This window comes from Cyprinodon tularosa, unplaced genomic scaffold (assembly GCF_016077235.1).
Source record: "Cyprinodon tularosa strain WSP-4 unplaced genomic scaffold, ASM1607723v1 ctg529, whole genome shotgun sequence".
NCBI lineage: Eukaryota > Metazoa > Chordata > Actinopteri > Cyprinodontiformes > Cyprinodontidae > Cyprinodon > Cyprinodon tularosa.
The window spans coordinates 37178-59614 of NW_024039262.1; the positions used below are offsets into that span (position 1 = coordinate 37178).

Sequence of the window (22437 nt, forward strand, 5' to 3'; positions counted from 1 at the left end):
ATTGCTTTTTTTTTTATTTCCATTAACTAAATGTGTTCTTTGTTTGCAACAATAAATGGTACAAAATTCCCCCCATAACTGCAGATTTTGAATATTATTTAATATTTATTTCTAAAAAAAGGAGTTTTTAAGCCTGTATTAAACTCATAGAAAGTTGGAGACATTAAATGCTTGTGCAAAAAGTCGTTAGCATGTGAAATAAATGTGAGGCAGGAGGAATCAGGTCGCCCTTCCCAGCGTGGTTAACAAGCGGCATGGCTGCATCCAACAACGCTCCCCGTCATCAGCACAATCAGCAGGGAGTTTTTCCACCGTCAGGAATCCCGGCCTAGATCTGGAGCAGCCAGGCAATCAGACTCGCAGAGAGGATGTGAGAAAAGCACACAAACCCACAGAGCCATGACAACAGACTGCAGCCTCACACTCACAGAAGGAGCATCAAAAACAAAGCTGATGGGTTTGCAGATTTTTATTTTTTCTATTAAACATCTGATCACAATAAATTACAGTCAAATATGTACATGTTGAGCATGAAATCTGAGAGAGGCAGCACCTGGTGTATCATCAGACACCTTCAGCTAATGAATCAAACTGTTTTAACGAGACAAACGTCTGCAGAGCAGAGGACTGAACATGATCTGCAAGTGTGATCGCAGCGTGCCGATTACACAATCAGTCCTGATGTGAGATTCTGCAGAAATGGGTCAAGATGCATCAAGGCACTCTGTGGCCCCCTGGTGGCTGAATGGCACATGACGCTAACGCAGATTAAAAGGCGTTCTGCAGGATTCTCTGAGTACTTTAACAGGATGATGATGATAAAAGGGAAGCAACATTTTCAGGAAACATCTCTGTTAAAAGCTGATTTTAACAAACGACTCAGAAAAGTCTAAGCTAAGATTTTAACTGGCCGATTAAACTCTGAGGTCTAATTTCCAAATAAAGGCAGATTGGACATTTTTTTCTCTTGATTCTCTTCCATTATGTTGGAATAAATGCCTGAATTTCCTGCTGATGTGAGACTGTGGAGGTATTGCTGCGTTAGAACACCACATTCTTCTCTTCAAGCATCAGCTCACATCAACATAAAGCCCCTGGAACTACTGAAGAAGGTATAAAACTGCATTTCATCCAGAATCAAGTGTCCATTAGATGCAAAGTCACGCTCAAAAGAGCATCTATAACAGATATTCCTTCATTATCTGACCGGCGATGACCAGCCGCTGGATCTCACTGGTCCCCTCATAGATCTCGGTGATGCGGGCGTCGCGGTAGTGTCTCTCGGCAGGCATGTCCGTCACGTAACCCATCCCACCCAGAATCTGGATGGCCTGGTTCAGAATGCAAAATAGGATATGGATTTAAAAAGGATTTCAGCTTTTATGAGTCCTTTCTTCTCTATCTTTGCAGTTTTTCTTACCTGATGTGAGCAGAAAGTGGCGGCTTCAGACGCTGCCAGCTTCGCCATGGCCGCTTCCTGCAGGAAAATATGTTCAACCTCATTTCCAAAACTCCAAAGGTGGAATTAAACCTTAAGGCTGATCGTCTACAATCATGTTTCCCCATCAGAAATCAACATATCTATCTCTAAGCCGTAACCATCCTGCCCGCCTGCTGGCAGCCTTCTCTACTGCAGAGGTTTAGGTAAGAAACTTCATTTATGGCGTTACGATTGTACCGCACCCCGACATTCTATGAGGGAACTTTACGGATCAAAAGTAGAGTCAAGTCATGCTAAAACCCAAGTCACACTTTAGACCAGCGTTTGCCTGACGTAACAAACATCTGGCCAAGATGCTGGCATACGTTGGATAAGTTATGGGAATGTTTTGTTGAAGTTATGAGAACGTTGAAGGAGGTTGAAACACGCTGGCACACGCGGACATACGGCGAGTACGTACATATGGGGCCATAAGTTATCTGATCGTTGACATATGTTACCTTTGAGTAACGTGCATAACTCCTGCGTAACTTATCAAGAACGCATATGAACGTATCTGACGTGTTCCAGACGAGAGCTGAACGCGTTTCTAACTTCCAGCTACTCTATAATGGCGTATTGGCAGCGTTTTGGTATATAAGCGGGTTCACACACTACAAAAAGGAATTTCCTAACCAAGTTAAACTGACTTGAAATAAGAATATTGTTCTTAGAAGTTCAGATATTAGATGTTTTCATTTATTAAGACCCTTTCTTATTAAGATAATTTCACTTATTTTAAGTTATTCTTTCTAGAGCACTCTTTCATAGATATTATAACTTATCTTAAGTAGATTTGAGCAAAATCAAGTTATGCATGCAGAAACCAAAACCATTGATTAGTGAGACTTTTTTTCTTGTTTCAAGTTTTTAGTCTCAAGGTGTGATCTTCTAGCATAACAGGAGGAAACCCTCAGTTCTCCTCCAGACTTTGTCCCCATCATAGGGTGAACGAAAGGTGAGTTTGATGGATCCTCCCTGCGTTCACAACCGCGACCAACAAACTTCCAAGCAGACATGACGCTGAATCTGCTGCGACTGCAAACCTTCTTTCTTTCTTTCTTTTTCTTTTCATTTGTTTATTTATTCTTTTTTTTTGGTGGGCAGCAACAGCAGCGAGGTTAATACCACGATCAAAGACATCTTTTAATGCAGATTTGTGCTCAGACGTGTCAAAAAGCGCCTGTCCTGCTGCTCTAGACGCGCTGCAGCGCCTTTTGCTGCGCCTTGATCCACATCAACCATAGACTCTGCATGTAAACCTGCTGCTTCAGCTCCTCAAAGCGCGTCTGGTGTGAACGTATCATCAGATAAATGCAAAACCTTTCAGCAAATCCAGCTAACCTGTGCGTCTTAGTGAATGTATTTTTATTTCAGGTCTTTTTCAATGAGCCGATTGTCTTGTCAGTTAATGACAGTAATCTAGTTTGTGAACATTAAAAATAAAAGCGGTTTCAAACTTTGCTCTGTTCCATATTGTTCTGAGCAGCTGCTTACCTTAGTGAAAGGTTTCTTTCCATCTCGAAGAAGTGCAGCTTTCCAAGTGAGCAGGCGAGCGCTCTCTATCGCCACGGCCATATCTGCCAGTTTAAACTGGACGATGTAAAGAAAGAAAAACAAGACAGATGCTAATAAAGCTTCAGAGATATTTTAATCATTCAGGTTTCAAATCCTTTATATTTGACTAATATCTTCTGACGTCAGGTGCAGATACACTGAATAGGAGTGAACAAAATGGAGGACTCTACCTGGATGGCCTGCAATTTGCCGATGGGCGCTCCAAACGCCGTCCTCTTGTGAGCGTAGTCTACGGCGCAGTCCAGGGAAGCCTGGGCGATTCCAAGAGCCTGGGCTGCGATGCCGATCCGGCCGCTGTCCAGCGTTTGCTGATGAAAAAAGGTCATTCACTAGACATTAGTGCAGAAAACCTAAACATGATACGAGCCTGTGCTACGTGCTAAAACTCAGAGAGATAAACTATTTCAGAAACCAAACCTGATGGGGAGGAGATCAAATGAGGTTTTAGAATAAAGTGTTTAACCATATAAAGCCGATTGTTCAGCTGCTTCCAGCCACTATCTCTACGGTTCATCTGGACTCTGATGGGAACATCATTTTGTCCCCCTTAGGCCTCCATAGCGGACCATGCTGTGTGCTTTTCTAACTCTACTGGATCCAATTTATAAAATAAAAGCATCAAATAAAGAGAAAGTTGTTATGGCAACACCTGTTTGTCAAATCAGGTTTAACAATCAGAACGCAGAATACGCAGTTCCTGCTTTTTCAGTATTATTATTATTATATTATTTTCATGAGCATCTGCTCTCTGCCTTCATCAGAAACCCAGTGGGTTCCACCTGCTTCCATTTTAAATCCTCTGCAGAAAGAAAAGCTGTAGCTCAGAGAAACTGAGAAAAGCTGCAATGAACCAGTCTGGTAGTAAACAGAACAATGTAAGGATTCTAGAGAAGTGAGGATGCTAAAAATCACCATAGCGATCTTGAACCCGGCACCGCGGGGGCCCAGCATGTTGCTCAGCGGGATTCTGCAGTCCTCCAGGATGAGGTTAGCGGTGGACGAGGCTCTAATGCCCAGCTTGTCCTCCTTTTTTCCCAGAGAGAGCCCGGGGTGTGGCATGGGGATCAGGAAGGCGCTGATTCCCTGCAGACATGGAGGGAGAAGCGGTCAGAGAGAGGAGGACCCCCCCGTCTCCCCCGTCCTACCGCGGGCCTTACCTTGTGTTTGAGTTTCTTGTCGGTGGTGGCGAACACCACGGTAGCAGAGGCATCCCAGCTGTTGGTGATCCAGGCCTTGGTTCCGTTCAGCACCCACTCCTCTCCCTCCTGCCGCGCCACGGTGGAGGCGGCGCCCGCATCGCTGCCGTTCCCTGAGATTCAGGTCAGAACCTTTCAAAATCACAGCAGTCCAGCTGAGCGGACCCAAAAGCAAACAGTCAGAGTGAAGCTGTTCCCCCCCAAAATCGTGTACGGTTCGGTTTTTACGTTTCAAAACAAAAACGAAAAAACAAAACAAGCATGTGGTTTTTTGTTTTTTCGTTTTTTAAAACGAAATTAGAAAAACGGCATTTGCAAAAATGAAAAAAGGGAACGTTTTGGTTTTTTTTTTTACTGCAATGGTTAAACCAAAGACAAACTTTTATTTTGTTGTTAATTCAACGGACCTTATGGCAGAACCGGACATGAAGACCTGAACTCCCAAAACATAACTTTTTTAGTTTCCAGTAGGTGGCGGTAATGTATGCCTTCAATTTCTTGCCAACCGCCATTACAATGCACAAGAAGAAGAACTTTTTTCAGTTAGCACTACCAAAATGGAAACGTTTGTGTTATTTAGAGGAAGCGGTGGATTTCATTGAGAGCTAATGATCTGACCTGTCAACAAGATCTCTTTAATATTCCAAGTTCCAAATCGGTGTCGGACACATTGTTGTGTCTTCGCAAGTTGTGCTCCATACAAAACCTTCTGACACTCATTATCGAGTAATGTGGAGCTCCATGGCGGCTCAAAGCATCACTGATTTCACGAACAATGGCAGCCCACTGCTCCCCAAAGGGATGGGTTAAATGCAGAGAGTGAATTTCGTTGCTCTGTACTTGTTTTAAAACCCGAGGGGACGGGTCCTTTAAAGCGGTGGCACCCCGTCTTTGGAATGAACACCCCCTGTCCCTGCGCTCTTTGGACTCGGTGGATATCTCTAAAAAGCAGCTAAAAACACACCTTTTTTCACTAGCCTTCCAAAGCACATAGCGTGTTGTTTTATTCCCTTATTTATTATAGCTTTTATTGCATTTTATCTGTTTTTACTTGTGTTGTTTTTATGTTATCATGTGAAGCACTTTGTGACTTTGTCTGTGAAAAGTGCTATACAAATCAAGTTTACTTACTTGACAAAGTAATGACAATTGTGACAAAGTGGCTCGGCTTGTGTTCACCGTTTGCTCCTTATTCTTTTTTCTGATTCATAACGCTTAAATTAAACATTTGTTTGCAACTTTGCTTCACTTACTATCCCGTGTTTGTTTCGGTTCGCATTATGTTGCAGCTTCCATCTATGTTTATATGTTTAGGTTAAAGCTTCTACTTCTGGATTATTGGTTGAAATTGTGTATTTTGTTTCAAAGTATATTAATGGTATTTGTTTTCCTTTTTACTCACCATTGTTTGTCCCAGTATTTCCTGCTAAAATGGCTGGATGATGTCATTGGTTAACTTCCTGGGTTCTACCATTTAGAGCACATGTGTCAAACTCAAGGCCCGCGGGCCAGATGTGGCCCGCCATGTCATTTTATGCGGCCCGCTAGAACTCCCACAGCCGTCATTTTGATGGTTCTGAGATTTTAAAAGGAAAGAACTATATTTAAAATTTAATTTATGTTGCTCATTTTAACTGACTTTTCCGGTTTCTATATTTCCTTCATTTTTACTTAGATTTATAACAAAATTAAAACGTAAAAAATAAATATGGTTAATTCTACCTCGATCCCCCACAACCGTCATTTTGACAGCTCTATTAGTTGCACTGTAAATTCTTCTGCAGTTGATTGACTTTCTGTACCGTTGCCTAGCAACCAACATTCTACCCAGAACTTTTTGGCTAATATGGAAAAAGTGGCGTTCAGAAGAAACCTAACAGTGAAACAGGCTTTAGAAATGCTTCATAGTATCGATGATAGCGATTCGGGCGGAGGGGGAGAGACCCATGAGGAGGACTGGGGAGGAAGCAGCTGTGTGACACGACGTGTGTGTGTTAGAGCAACAAGCAAGCATTTGTTTTCTATGCAACTGTAATTGTCACTTTAATAAGTTATAATAAATAATGATTCCGTAAAAATTCAAAAAATCCACTGGACTTGGTTTTCAAGATTTGAAGACGTTTCGCCACCTCTCCAGGAAGCTTTCTCAATTCAAATGTCTGGATCCGCAGTGAGTTTGAGTCTTATATAGACAACGCCTTGTATCGCTTGGAAACATGCAATGGTAACCGATGAATGGGTCGTTAGTTCCATCGTTAGCCTGTAATATCTGAACCTGTCTATGATTCTAGGGGTCGGTCGTTAAAGGGGGGATTGCCATTAAGGGGGGGGGATTGTCTCCTGTAATACCTGAAACCTGTCTATGATTGTTAAGGGTTGGTCGTTAAGGAGGTATTGTTCACCGGCTGGAGCGGGTAGGTCCCTCGTTCCTCTGTGATGGGGTGGGGGGTTTGGTGGTATCTGGAAGGGATCATGTCTATGATTGAATTGTATGTTTTTGGAAGCTGGAATCTGAGTCCACCACCTCTGTTTAAAGTTGGTTTTTCTCTCTTAACATAGATGGCTTCCTTCACGCCCCTCTCAAACCACCTATTTTCTTTATCCAGAATATGGACATTCTGGTCCTCAAAAGAATGTCCTTTGTCCACAAGGTGTAGGTGTACTGCGGAGTCTTGTCCAGAGGCGGCCGCTCTTCTGTGTTGGGCCATGCGTCTGTGGAGAGGTTGTTTTGTTTCGCCAATATAAAGATCAGAGCATTCCTCGCTGCACTGAACAGCATATACCACTCCGCTTATATTCGGTCAGGGGGTTTTATCTTTAGGATGCACTAGCCTCTGTTTAAGGGTTTGGTTTGGCTTGAAATGTACTGGGATCTTGTGTTTGGAGAAAATCCTCTTGAGCTTTTCAGACACTCCAGCAACATAAGGGATTGTGATGTTTTTGCGTTTAATTTTCCCATCGCTGTCTTCTGTTTCGTGTCTTTTGGATTTACTTGCTGATTTGATAAAAGCCCAGTTTGGATATCCACAGTTTCGGAGAGCATCTTTGATGTGTTTCTGTTCTTTTTGCTTCCCATCTGTTTTAGTAGGGACATGTTCTGCCCGGTGTTGTAAGGTTCTGATGACTGAGAGTTTGTGTTCCAGTGGGTGGTGTGAGTCAAAAAGAAGATGCTGGTCTGTGTGAGTAGGTTTCCTATACACTTCAATGTTTAGGCTTCCATCTCCTTCCATGCTCACCAGGCAGTCCAGAAAGGGTAGTTTGTTGTCCTTGGCATCCTCTCTGGTGAATTTGATGTTACGGTCAACAGAGTTGATGTGTTTGGTGAAAGCTTCCACTTCCTCTAGTTGGATTTTGACGAAAGTGTCATCCACGTATCTAAACCAGTGGCTTGGTGGTATTCCATTGAAAGTGTCTAAAGCTCTCTTTTCCATTTCTTCCATGTAAAGATTGGCTACAATTGGTGATACTGGAGATCCCATTGCGCAGCCATGCTTCTGTCTGTAAAAATTACCTCTGAATTTGAAATAGGTTGTGGAAAGACAAAGGCCCAGTAGTGTGCAGATCTGGTCCGGAGTGAAATTAGTCTTTGTGATGCTTTGGTCCAAAGCATCACCATATTACCAGCAGACAAAGGAAGATGCACAAGACAAAATTATCACTCTCCTGAAGGACACTAATACCTATGAATCCTTGAAAAGAGATCCAACCAGCGGCTACAAAAAGAAAATAATAGACTATCTCAAACAACTGGAAAAAGACAAGGTAATTAACAGCACAGCCTATTTCAGATTATATCCAGGGGAGGAAATTCCATGCTTATATGGACTTCCAAAAATTCACAAAGAAGGGGCACCACTCAGGCCCATCGTCAGCAGCATTAACTCAGTAACATACAACATTGCTAAACAGCTTACTAACATCTTAGCTCCCTTGGTGGGGAACACACCACATCACATAGAAAACTCCAAAGATTTTGCCAACAAAGCCAAACATTTAAGGATGGCTCCAGGAGAAACCCTGGTATCGTTTGATGTTACTTCACTTTTCACATGCATACCTATAACAGAGGCAGTGGAAACAGTCAGGACACGTCTTGAACAAGATAGTGATTTAAACAACAGGACTAATTTCACTCCGGACCAGATCTGCACACTACTGGGCCTTTGTCTTTCCACAACCTATTTCAAATTCAGAGGTAATTTTTACAGACAGAAGCATGGCTGTGCAATGGGATCTCCAGTATCACCAATTGTAGCCAATCTTTACATGGAAGAAATGGAAAAGAGAGCTTTAGACACTTTCAATGGAATACCACCAAGCCACTGGTTTAGATATGTGGATGACACTTTCGTCAAAATCCAACTAGAGGAAGTGGAAGCTTTCACCAAACACATCAACTCTGTTGACCGTAACATCAAATTCACCAGAGAGGATGCCAAGGACAACAAACTACCCTTTCTGGACTGCCTGGTGAGCATGGAAGGAGATGGAAGCCTAAACATTGAAGTGTATAGGAAACCTACTCACACAGACCAGTATCTTCTTTTTGACTCACACCACCCACTGGAACACAAACTCTCAGTCATCAGAACCTTACAACACCGGGCAGAACATGTCCCTACTAAAACAGATGGGAAGCAAAAAGAACAGAAACACATCAAAGATGCTCTCCGAAACTGTGGATATCCAAACTGGGCTTTTATCAAATCAGCAAGTAAATCCAAAAGACACGCAACAGAAGACAGCGATGGGAAAATTAAACGCAAAAACATCCCAATCCCTTATATTGCTGGAGTGTCTGAAAAGCTCAAGAGGATTTTCTCCAAACACAAGATCCCAGTACATTTCAAGCCAAACCAAACCCTTAAACAGAGGCTAGTGCATCCTAAAGATAAAACCCCCAGACCGAATATAAGCGGAGTGGTATATGCTGTTCAGTGCAGCGAGGAATGCTCTGATCTTTATATTGGCGAAACAAAACAACCTCTCCACAGACGCATGGCCCAACACAGAAGAGCGGCCACCTCTGGACAAGACTCCGCAGTACACCTACACCTTGTGGACAAAGGACATTCTTTTGAGGACCAGAATGTCCATATTCTGGATAAAGAAAATAGGTGGTTTGAGAGGGGCGTGAAGGAAGCCATCTATGTTAAGAGAGAAAAACCAACTTTAAACAGAGGTGGTGGACTCAGATTCCAGCTTCCAAAAACATACAATTCAATCATAGACATGATCCCTTCCAGATACCACCAAACCCCCCACCCCATCACAGAGGAACGAGGGACCTACCCGCTCCAGCCGGTGAACAATACCTCCTTAACGACCAACCCTTAACAATCATAGACAGGTTTCAGGTATTACAGGAGACAACCCCCCCCCCTTAATGGCAATCCCCCCTTTAACGACCGACCCCTAGAATCATAGACGGGTTCAGATATTACAGGCTAACGATGGAACTAACGACCCATTCATCGGTTACCATTGCATGTTTCCAAGCGATACAAGGAGTTGTCTATATAAGACTCAAACTCACTGCGGATCCAGACATTTGAATTGAGAAAGCTTCCTGGAGAGGTGGCGAAACGTCTTCAAATCTTGAAAACCAAGTCCAGTGGATTTTTTGAATTTTTACGGAATGACTATGACCTGGATGACTGAGAACCTTCATCAGCATAATAAATAATGAGTTATTTAACATTAAGGAGTAGTTATATTTATTTTACATTACATTTAATTACATTTAGTTACATTTATAAGTTACATCTGGCCCTTTAAGGACAGCCATTACGCTGATGTGGCCCTCAGTGAAAATGAGTTTGACACCCCTGATTTAGAGGGTTTCCTTTGGAGTAATGCTTTGTTTTTCTTTAAAGTAACTTCTTGAGTTATCTTGTATCACATTGTTTATTTTGCAGACTCTTTGTAGATGAGTTTGTAAATTAGATTAACAATGTTATTCTAGTTTCTCTGTTTAGACTTTTTTCTACCTATTTATTTGTGGCCTGGTCCACTCAGGTGCAGGTGTGTTGCCAATTGGTTATATAATGGGTGTAATGGGAGATGGTGTCAGAGTGAAAAGTGCCGAATAAATAGACAGAGAAATGTGGAACCAGTGGCTGAAGCTGTTTTTTTTGGTCACCATGCTGATCCTCGACCAAACTACTTCCCAACAATAAAGTTGAATTCTATTCTATTCTATTGTTTTTGTTCAGTTTGATTCAAAATACGCCTTATAGCCCCTCAGAGTATTTCTGGGCAGCAGTGATTGGTTCTCTGGGTGCCGTTGTGCTGCAGACCATCAAACTTTCACAGCAGTAATAAAACGGCTGGGATTGGTCAGCAGCTGCTGGCAGATTCTGTCCCATCCAGGATCCGTTCAGTATTTGACCCACAGCTTTTCTGTTTTAACCTAAGCTCTGCTCAATCTATAGCCACTCTGCTGAATCTGATGCATGTGTGCGTTTAGATTTAAGAGAGTTTTCCAAGTCTGTTTACAAAATTCATGCACTGGAAGCTAAACAGGGTTCCTACAGCATAAGGCAAGTTAAATTCAAGACTTTTTAATGCCCCTTGAAATAAAAAATTAAGACCAAATTCACAAGAAACACAAGAAAAACCAGCTTGCGACAACTTAACCCAAAGGTTTATTATAACATAAATCACTGCACTAATGTTTCAAATTTTGAAAAGCTTCCCATACAGGAAGAAAGCTAAAAACACACAAATGACAGATATATTTGAACAATTATTTAACTGAATTCACAAACTTCACTAGCAGGGAACAAAACAAATCAGTTTTAAAGCCACAACATAACCAGTGCTAAGTCTTTTTTGCAGCTACCGAGAAATACCGGCTGTTTCTCGGTAACTCCATTTTGACGCTTTGTGTTTTGTGCTTCGCATGTGTGACTCCACTGCCTTAATTCCCATCGTTCTGAGCTTGAATCGCTTCTTGCACAAAATCCACTGAGCCTCATGTATGTTCCCTGGTTTTAGCCATGGAGAAAACTCTTGGCTGGAGACAATTTTGGTTACATTTATACTTGCTCATATTTTCCAGACAAAAAGTTAATGGCGCATCTCCCAAATGTCCCGGCCGCAACAACGATTTTATTGGTTCCGCTATCAGGACGGAACCAATAATTTTTTTTTATAAAAAAAACAAAAAAAAACCAAAATGGTCAATTTTAAAGTTTCATTTAGTTTACAAAAATAAATCATAATAAAAATAATCCTATTTATGATGTTTTAAAAATTAAGACCTACTAAAGACTAATTTAAGACATTTTAATACCAATTAAGGCCTTAGTTTTATTTTGAAGAATTCAATGCCTTATAAGACTTTTTAAGGACCCGCGGGAACCCTGCTAAAGCTGACTAGCAGCCATTTTGCAGTCAATCTTAAAATAAAACATATCTTGGTGCCTTTGCAGAGCTGCATCCTTGGTTTTTGTTTGTTTTTGCATTTGATCAACCAGTCTGACGTGGAAAGAGGAGAAGAAACGTTACCTGGTTCACTGAGGGCGAAGCAGCCAACCTTCTCTCCTGTAGTGAACGGGCTGATCCACTGCTTCTTCTGTTCCTCTGAGCCGAACTTCAGCACCGGCCCGATGTAGAGAGACTGATAACCACAGGGACACATAGATCTCAATCCCAGCATCGGATCAGCTCCATCTAACTCGGTCCAAATGGTACCGACAGGTTTGCACCTACATTGTTGACAGAGACCACGACGCCGGTGCTGGCACAGCCTCTGCTTATCTCCTCCATCACCAGACTGTAAGCCAGGTAGTCCATCCCTGCTCCACCCAGCTCCTCTGGGACCTCTATGGCCATCACACCCATCTCCCCCAACTCCTTTATCTGGATGGGAAAATAACAGACACCAGTTCCTCAACAGTTCCTCCTGCTTCACCAATGGATCAGTCCAGACCCAATTACTCCCTGTTATCAAACAGCATTTGAAACACAGAATGTTTCATTTTGACCCCAGAGAATAAAAACCTGGATAAATATAAAACACACTGATATGGAGTGAAAGCTTTTTCATTATTGTTTTAAGCATCTTTTGTAAAACACAGGTGCAACCGTGCAGTAAACGATGAAACACGTGTGTGATGCAAACTCCAAAAGATGCAAGCACAAAAAATAAATGCAACAAAAAAACAAATGCTGCAGTCAATAAAATAAAAGAAGCCAAAACCTAAAATTGACAAATGCAAAAAAATAAGCTGGAGGCAAAAACTAAATGCTGCAATCACAGAAGGTACATGATGCATGTTGTTAAAATAGCAGCAAACTCCCATCATAAGTACTCCAGACCACTAGAGGGAGTCCAACAGAACAAACCAACCCTTCATACAAACAGGAAGTCAAGATTTAATGCAGGGATTTTTTTTTAATAGAAAGTTGGAGGCTGAAAGGAGAGAGAGAGATATCAAAAACACGGAGGCATGTCAAGGGTGTGAGTGAAATGGAGTTCTTTCTGTAAAATTGACAAACCGTAGTAGCCATGTTTGCTCAGCCATGTCTTTATCCAAATACGTCGTCGCCTTTTCCTTTTAGGGCTTTTAGCAGAAAAATTTCACAAATAGCCAAGGCAGCGCGTTTCTCTCTAGTGAGCTTCATATTCCTCTTCTACTCGTTTGACTTCCAGATAGACGAGTCCAAGTAGCGCCATCTCACTGCGGAGCTGAGTCCCACCTGGTTTTTAGACGTACAGTGTGAGCAGGTAGATCGCATCAGAGCGTCTGGTCTCACGGTGAGAGAACAAACATCGTAAGCTGTGATCTTTTAAACCCTGCTGTTTCATCATACAGTGTGAGCTGTAGCTGCGTGCGACGACTGAAAAAAGAAATCACACAGTGTCTGCCCGGCTTAAGGAGCCGTAGGTCCTATATCTTCCATCAGTCTGAGGTGGAGAGTGTGATCTCTTCCTCCATCATCTGATGGAATAACAGCATCAGAGCAAATGACTTAAAGAAGCTTAAAAAGCCGTTAAAGAAGATCAGCTGTGTTCTAGAAGCTCCTCTGGAAACTCAGGAGATGATTTTACAAGAAGTGAAGAACATTATCGACAACAGACAGCATCGTCTTCATCAGACTGTTAAACAACAACAGAGGGTCTTCAGTCAGAGGCTTCTCCAGAGCCGGTGCAAGACAGACCTCTACAGAAGATCCTTCCTGCCTACAGCTCTCAACTCCTACAACAACTCCATTAAAAAAAAGGGGGAAATCCCATGATTTACAGCAACATTTGATTTCCGTGCGGGATTAATAAAGTGCTTTTGTAACGAATTGTTCTTTAAATATTTTAATGTATAGATTGGGCTGAAGTTTATTTACAGTAGCAGCAACAGGCGTCTGCAGCACAGCTGAGCAAAGTTAAGGAGCATCTACTGTAAGGTTGATTGGCAGGTGGTCTGAGAGGGGCGTGAAGGAGAAAAACCTTAAACGGGGGGCGGGAGTGAACTCAAATTTCAGCTTTCAAAAACCTACAATGCAGCTATAGAGTTGATCCCTTCCCGCTATCATTTAAATTGAAAAATGTTTTCTGGATGGGAAGCGAAACGTCTTCAAACTTGGAAACAAAGTCCAGTGGATCGCTTTAAACTTTTTTGGTATTATCCTTAAAACCAACATCTAAATGATGACCGCTACAGAAGACCCTTCCTGCCACAGATATTACCATCTACAGCAACTCCATGAAAAAGAAAAAAACAACAACATAAAAGCTAAGGTATTTCCTTTTCTTTTGGGATCAGTGAAGTCGTTTTTAATGAAATTTTTTCACTGAAAACAAAAAAAAATCTTGAGATTTGAGCAAATGTTCAGCTTCCACCTCATGGATGAAACTAAACAATATCCATCTGTTAGAAGGCCTAGTCATAGTAAAACCAAACATCTTTGGCAGGACCTGAAAATAAATGCAAAAGAAGAGCAAGAAAGCCAGTTCTGCCTAAAAGCTGGTTCATACAAGGCTTGGTGCTCTCAGGGGAGGGGAATATAAGTACAAGCCACACTTTTCAGATGTTGAAACATGGCTATTTGATTTCTACCTCAAAATTACACAGTTTGTACTGATACGTCCCAATAAAACATGCTGAAGTTTGGATTTACAAGGACATAAAAAAACTTATGAAAAGTGTGAAGGCGTATGAAAAACTTTCTATGGCAATAATGGTTAAAATGACATTTTTTCATCCATATTCGGGTGTTTTAGGATGTAAAGAACCAGATTAAAGTTGAATTGATTCAGAAACATCCATATGGAGTGAATTTTGTACTTTTTTGGATTGAGTATGACCTGGATGGCTGAGAATAAACAGTTTGGCATCGATGTTGAGAAGGAGCACCATATTCCACCCTGATCTACTGAAGATCCTCTAACAGACCCGGGTTTCTGATCCGCTGTTCTGTCAGATGAGCATACCCGATGAGACCAGCATACCCATAGTCAATAATCGTTTATCCCTTTAGTTTATCCACGTTTGTATTAAAAATAAACTTTAAACTACCTCAACGGGCGTGTATCTGTTTAGCCATGTACGAGAAAACTATTTGATTACTTACTATTTGGTCTTTTTTGAAGCGTATGGCGATCTGACCTTAAATAGTTTTTTTTGCACGTGACTAAAGGGATACACGCTCGTTGAGGTAGTTTAAAGTTTATTTTTGATACAGAACTAAAGGATTAAACTCAAATCGGACGTCTTGCGCTTGCATATTGACTATGGGTATGCTGGTCTGACAGAACGCCAGGCCTCATGACTCCTTAATCATTAACAGTTCCTGCTGCCATGCAGCTGTGTGGGTGTGTTGGTACCTGTTTAGCGGGGTAAACATGCTCCTTATCAAGTCTGCCAGCGATCGGGGCCAGTTCCCTGTCTGCGTAGTCTCTGCAGGTCTGTCTCAGTAGCTGATGCGTCTCTGGCAGCTCGGCCAGCTGAGACAGACTCCGGCAGCCTTTGAGACACAAACCTAGAACTGAGGAAGAAAGAAAACATACAGATATCAATGAAAGCCCATCCATCGGCTGCTTTAGTCCTCATCGGTGAAGAAGCCACCGATATTAATCTGAATCAGCTGTTTGTTCTACTAGGGCTGGGTGATAATTCAATAACTATATATATCGATCGATAGACGTGTGGCGCAATAGAAAAAAACTGTGTTGATAAAAAACGCAGTTTTCCTTCCTTTTCATTGTAGACTATCATGTATGTTTATGCTTGTCACTAATTCCTCCCAACCAATCGCAATCGCAGACCCAGGCACGCCGTCACCAAGCGCCGCCCTCTCAAACCACAACACAGAGCACATGAAGATGTGCAGCAAGGAGAGGCGGAGGAAATTGTTTCAAAGAAGGGTTTTTGTAGTTCGGCAGTCTGGCAGTATTTCGGTCATGGCAAGTCGGACAAAAAACAAACCACAGTCATCTGGAAAATGTGTCGGGAACCAGTGAAAACGAAGTCTGATAACACAACCAACTTTTTTTTTTTATCATCTCAGCCGCTCACACCCGCAGGAGTACGAACTGTGTAGGCCCCAACGCGGCTCTGCATCGCCTCCGAGGAATTTTCGGGAATTTCGGGAAAATATATATATAAAGTTCTGGACAGTTTCCAACGTAGTTCTAACAATTGAGAGAAAAATGCTGAGGGGCCAGAAAATTCAAAGTAATAACTCAGGTTAAAGCAGGAAACTAAGCTGAACCAGGCATTTATTTGTTATATTTATTTTGGTCACTTTAGTTTATTCTTTGTCAGTATTTAATAACTCAACATAACTCAGGTCTCTTAAGTTATTTTTCTTTAATACAATTCTGCTATGGTTAAAAAAGTTGGTTAAATAAAGATTTAATGAAGTCTGTGTTTGTATTCTTTATTAAAAATAAATCATTTAGCAATATCATAAAATGCCCAGGCAGGGCTGCACATAAAACATGGTTTCAAATTTTTTTCAATAATTATCAATATCGATCACTATGCATTTTTTTTTTATCGATAAGCTTTTTTTCTATATCGCCCAGCCCTATGTTCTACTGTCTCATATGCTGGTGAGGATCCTCAGTCATCCAGGTCAGAGTCATTCCAAAAAAGTAAAAAATCAATCCACTGGACTTTGTTTCCAAGTTTGAAGACGTTTCTCTTCCCATCCAGGAAGCTTTTTCAATTCAAAATGTCAGAAATAGTGTTGAGTTCCAGGCAATATAGAGTGGACCAAAACAAAGCCTTGTTTTTGTAGAAAACATGCCAATTGAAACAGATGAACGGGTCCACCCCTTTGGAATGGGGGTCATTTGGCCTCTTTGTCAACCTGCAAAGCCCCATACCCGTCTATGTTTTTGAAATGGGGTCATTTAACGGTCGTTTCAAGGCTAAATCTGGTCGTTCCATCATAGCCCAATTTTTAACAAGTATTTCTGGACTAAATCAAGCTCACACTTTAGTCCAATAATAGATCTAAAAAATACCTTTCAACCAAATGTAGACGATGTTCGGACGTAAATCAAGTTGTGTTTTTAATGTCTTTTCAAGCAGTTTTGAAGACATTTCGCATCCCATCCAGGAAGCTTTTTAAATTTAAAAATGTCAGGAAAAGCGTTGAGTTAGAGGCTTTATACTGTTAGGCTAATTATCGTTGATGATGTGTGAGTTTATTACACCTTAATATTAGCAGTTCCTTGGTCCGGCTTCATTCTGTACGTGGCAGAGCGGTGTCCTTCAGCTAAGAATGAAGTGTAATATTTTGATAAGGCTGGAGTCATGGATGTCTAATCATCTGCTAACATCTATGATGTAAAATATGATGATGTGGCAGACTAAAGATGTATAAAATGCCTTTTTAACTGTTAATCTGGGCCACTTCCTAAGGGGTGAGCAGCTGCCTTCTGTAAACTCTAAGCAAATTCTCTGATCTGAGTAAGATTACAATTTCTATCAGAATCTGTTGTCATGTCTCCTGGTTATTTAATACATATAAGTTATGAAGTGTTATTTAAAGAGTTTCTCCATAGTGATTTCTTTTCAGGAAAAAGAACCGGAGAGATAGAGCATCAAGGTGCAGACAGTGACCCAACAAAGGCTTTTTTTTTTTTTTTTTTTTTTTAGAAAACATGCAAATTGAAACAGATGAAGGGCCCCCCCCTTCAGAATCGGGTTAATTTGGCTTCCAAAGGGGTGGACCCGTTCATCTGTTTCAATTTGCATGTTTTCTAAACAAAAACAAGGCTTTGTTGGGCTACCGTATAAAACCTTGAACTCAACGTTTATTCCTGACATTTGGAAGCGAAACGTCTTCAAAGAGGTTGTAAACACTCACATCATTGACTTTATAAATCACATCATGTTTAAATATTGTCTACATTTGGTTGAAAGGTGAAAGGAAATAATTTTCAGATTTAATATTGGACTAAAGAGGGACTAAAATCAGACCCACTTAATTTAACCCCCACAGACCATCGCTTCCATCCATCCTGCTCTCCAACGTACGTTCACTGGATAACAAAACTGACCATCTTCAACTCGAGCTCTCAGCAAAGAGGGAGTTTAGGGACTGTTGCGCTCTCATTCTGACAGAGACGTGGCTCACATCATCAACCCCGGACAACGCCATTAGCCTGGAGGGGCTAGCTACTTTCCGCGCCGACAGAAACAAAGAACTCAGCGGTAAGAGCCGAGGAGGCGGACTCTGTGTTTACATCAATAACAACTGGTGTAAAAATGCTAGAATAGTCTCAAGTTTTTGCTCTCCGGACATAGAGCTTCTGACTGTTAGCTGCAGACCCTTTTACCTGCCCAGAGAGTTCACTGTTGTTACCATCACAGCGGTGTATGTCCCCCCCAGCGCTGATACAAAGGAGGCCATGAGTGTTCTCTATCGGACTGTCTCTGAGCTGCAATCTACACACACAGAGGGCGTTTTCATCATTGCTGGAGATTTTAATCAGGCGAATATGAAAACTGTTCTCCCTCATTTTTATCAACACGTGGATTTTGCTACTCGTGGAGAGAACACTCTGGACTTAGTTTATACAAACATAAAAGACGCATTCAGAGCAGCCCCCCGCCCCCACATCGGCTCCTCAGACCACCTTTCTGTGATGCTAATTCCTGCATACAGACCCCTGCTGATCAGAGCAAAACCTACAGTGAAGCAGGTGAGGGTCTGGACGGAGGGGGCCATGGATGCACTCCAGGACTGCTTTGAATGCTCTGAATGGGACATGTTCAAATCAGCAGCAACATATGACAACAAGATCAATGTTGATGAGTACGCCATGACTGTTTCAGCCTACATCAACCACTGCATCGAGGACGTCAGCACAACAAAGACCATCACCACCCGAGCCAACCAACGGCCCTGGATGACTGAGGAGGTCCGCCACGCGCTAAAAGCACGGAACTCAGCCTTCAAGTCTGGTGACAAGGAGGCACTGAGGACAGCTAGAGCCACCCTGAACCGTGCCATCAGGTTAGCAAAGCGGAACCATAACCAGAAAATCCAGCATCTGTTCCACGACGCCAACAACACCAGGAGCATGTGGCAAGGCATACGGGCGATCACAGACTACAACACGCCCCCTGCCCCGGTGGATGAAGTTGATGCTGACTTCCTAAACGGACTAAATAACTTCTTTGGGAGGTTTGAGGCACTAAATCGCACTCCAGCAGTGAAGGCTGTCCCACATCAGGAAGAGGAGGTTCTCTGCCTTGACACAGCCGACGTGTGGAAGACTCTGAGGAGGGTCAACCCGCGGAAGGCCCCAGGTCCCGACAACATACCTGGGCGGGTGCTCAAGGAGTGTGCAGGTCAGCTAGCTGGTGTCCTCACGGACATTTTTAACACCTCGCTGGAGCAAGCCACAGTGCCAGCATGCTTCAAGTCTGCCTCCATCATCCCAGTGCCAAAGAAACCTCAAGTCACCTGCTACAACGACTACCGGCCCGTCGCACTGACTCCCATCATGATGAAGTGCTTTGAAAGGCTGGTAAAGGAACACATCGTCTCCAGTCTCCCCCCAACACTCGACCCGTTCCAGTTTGCCTACCGGCGAAACCGCTCCACTGAGGACGCCATCTCCTCTGCTCTTCACCTGAGCCTGGCCCACCTGGAGGAGAAGAACACCCACGTGCGGATGCTGTTCCTGGACTTCAGTTCAGCGTTTAACACCATCATCCCACAGCACCTGGTGGGAAAGCTGGAACATCTGGGCTTCAACACACCCCTTCGAAACTGGCTGCTGGACTTCCTCACCAACAGACCTCAGTCAGTCCGGGTCGGTCAGAACACCTCTGATGTCATCACCCTCAGCACGGGCTCCCCTCAGGGCTGCGTCCTGAGCCCCCTGCTGTTCACCCTGATGACATATGACTGCGTCCCCAGGTTCACCACCAATCACATCGTGAAGTTTGCGGACGACACCACGGTGGTGGGCCTCATCAGGGACGACAACGACCGGGACTACAGAGAGGAGGTGGAGCAGCTGGTGGACTGGTGCAGTGAAAACAGTCTGATCCTGAACGTGGAGAAGACGAAGGAGATCATCGTCGACTTCAGGAAAAACCGCCCCCACCATGCTCCACTGCTCATCAACAGCTCAGCTGTGGAGGTGGTCAGCAGCACAAAGTTCCTGGGGGTGCACATCACGGACAACCTCACCTGGACTGTAAACACTTCATCTCTAGTGAAGAGGGCACAGAAGCGCTTGTACTTTCTGCGGAGGATGAGGAGAGCCCGCCTGCCCCCGCCCATCCTCACAGCCTTCTACAGAAGCACCATAGAGAGCGTTCTGACCAGCTGTCTCTCTCTGTGGTGTGGAGGCTGCAGAGCTTCTGACTGGAAGAATGTGAGGAGGGTGGTGAGGACAGCGGAAGGAATCATTGGGGCTCCTCTTCCCTCCATTAAGGACATTTCATCACAGCGCTGTGTGTCCCGAGCCCGTAATATCATCAAAGACCCCTCACACCCCCACCATGGACTGTTCTCCCTGCTGCCCTCTGGAAAGAGGTTCCGCAGCATCCGCTGCAGATCCACCAGGTTGTGCAACAGCTTCTTCCCCACTGCCATCAGACTGTTGAACCTTTGATCCACAATCCGAACTCTGCACCTATTGCACATTATCGGGCATCAAATGCTGCTGAACTTTTAACTTTTAGCCCTTTAAATTGTTCATCTCATTGTATTTTTCAATAACGCATTTTTTTGCACAAATGCCATTTTGCACTGAACCACTGCAACTTGCACACTGTCTCTTATCCTCTGCACTGTTCACACTTTGACCACTGCTGCACTTTTTGTATTTTTCTATAACTCGTGCCATTGTGAAATATCAATGCAACGTTCATAAGCTGTATGTAACGCAATTTCGTTCTGTATGCACCCTGTGCATACAAAATGACAAATAAAGAAGTCTAAGTCTTTAGTCCAGAAATACTTGTTATAAATTGGGCTATGACGGAACGACAAGATTTAGACCTAAAACGACCGTTTAATGACCCCATTTCAGAGACATAGACAGGTATGGGGCATTGCAGGCTAACAAAGAAGCCAAACGACCCCCATCCTTGTTCAATTCACAATGTCAGAAATAGCGTTGAGTTCTAGGCTTTATCCAGTAGCCCCACAAAGCCTTGTTTCTGTTTAGAAAAGATGCCAATTGAAACAGACGAACGGGTCCACCCCTTTGGAATGGGGGTCATTTGGCTTCTTTGTTCGCCTGCAATGCCCTATACCTGTCTATGTCTCTGAAAGGGGGGTCATTTAACGGTTGTTTTAAGGCTAAATCTGGTCGTTCCGTCATAGCCTCCTTTAGAAAAGGGGTAATTTGGCTTCCGGGGGGGGGGGGGGGGGGGGTCGTTCATCTGTTTCAATTTGCATGTTTCTAAAGTAAAACAAGGCTTTGTCGGGCTCCTGTATAAAGCCTAAAACTCAACGCTATTCCTGACATTTTGAATTGAAAAAGCTTCATGGATGGGAAGCGAAATGTCTTCAAACTTAGAAACAAAGTTTTGTTTTTGTAACTTTTGTGGAAGTTCTACTGTCTCATTCAGCAGCTGGGAAAGATGATAATGTGTTCATGGCAACATGTAAAAATCTAAAAATCACCAGAGCAGGAATGCTGTTTATTCCCAGTCAGCTTTGGCTACAATTTGAAGCAATTAACAAAAATAATGTTAAGTTTGAAAACAGGAGAAATCTAGGTAAATAAATCAAAGCTCTACTGCTGTTAAAACCAAACCGACCAGCAGCCGGGTCCTTGAACGCACCAGCAGCTAACCAGCTCGCGCTCGGCTAATTAGGTGAAAGGTCGTTTCCAACATCAGTCACCTTCATCTAACTAATAACTATTCTGAATCAAACATCTCGGCGGGAGAATTCAGAGCTTTATTATTAACCAAATCACGTCTGAGGCGGAACCTGTTTTAAATGACGGAGCTAATTTTAAAGCTAACTTAGCTAACAAGTTCAAAGCAAGCTAACTGATGTGCTAATGAGCTTGTTTCAATCCCACTGAGAGGCAGACACCAGAGGGTCTATCAGAGGAATGTTTCCTATAATGTGTTTAATAAGACATGTTGGAAAAGGTTAGGTAACCTGCGGTGTGAGCAGACAGCAGCCTATCATTCAGCAGCCGCACCGTTTAACGGCTAACCTCCCTCTGTCAATCCCTCGCTGCTTATTTTAAAGTTCCGCATTCATCCCCTGTGGGTCTCCTGCTCAGAAACTCACCTTTTCTAGCTTTAAAAAGAGCAGACATTGTGTCTTCTTCACCGCACAATCCCCAATAGAAAGTTTATGAAATGCCGTGCTGCCTTCAGGCTCTGTTGTTTTAATCATTGACAAGTTGGCTACCGAAGCTTTGTGAGTTGACTCTGTGCTGTTTATATTAATACTTTGGAGTGTTATTTTGAAAAATGCTTTCAAATTTAGTCTTTTATTTTTATCATTTTATATATTGTTTGTTCGCTTGGAGCAACATAAGCAGTCGATGTAAAGAGTTTACGAATCCCGAGCACACCTGAAGAGGACAGAGGACGCATATGGACCACGTGACGCATTGCTGCATTCACTGCAGCTCGTAAACGGCACACCCAAAGAGAAAAGCAATGGAACAAGAAGGCCAAACCTTAATATTTATTTTCCAATTTTCTATAGAGGAGATAAAATTTTCTGTATCTG

General features: G+C 42.8%; 1 protein-coding gene across 1 annotated transcript; it reads right to left on the bottom strand.

Moving 5' to 3' along the window:
- Positions 1-451: 451 nt before the first annotated feature.
- Positions 452-22135, bottom strand: acads (acyl-CoA dehydrogenase short chain). Its single transcript, XM_038304233.1, has 10 exons — positions 21988-22135; positions 15083-15243; positions 11971-12120; positions 11767-11878; positions 4216-4367; positions 3971-4141; positions 3229-3366; positions 2978-3073; positions 1421-1477; positions 452-1331 (listed from the first exon to the last, which is right to left on the bottom strand). Exons 1-10 carry the CDS (start codon positions 22013-22015, stop codon positions 1179-1181), a joined length of 1218 nt encoding a protein of 405 aa, XP_038160161.1. The 5' UTR covers positions 22016-22135; the 3' UTR covers positions 452-1178.
- Between the last annotated feature and the right edge of the window lie 302 nt (positions 22136-22437).

Bases quoted from the DNA above. Each gene is read 5' to 3' on its own strand.
- acads (XM_038304233.1), bottom strand. From the start codon at position 22,015: ATGTCTGCTCTTTTTAAAGCTAGAAAAG. The intron at 12,121-15,082 runs GTACCAACACAC...TTTCCCATCCAG, and splicing joins ATGTTTACCCCGCTAAACAG to ATAAAGGAGTTGGGGGAGAT. The intron at 1,332-1,420 runs GTAAGAAAAACT...ATTCTGAACCAG, and splicing joins CCACTTTCTGCTCACATCAG to GCCATCCAGATTCTGGGTGG.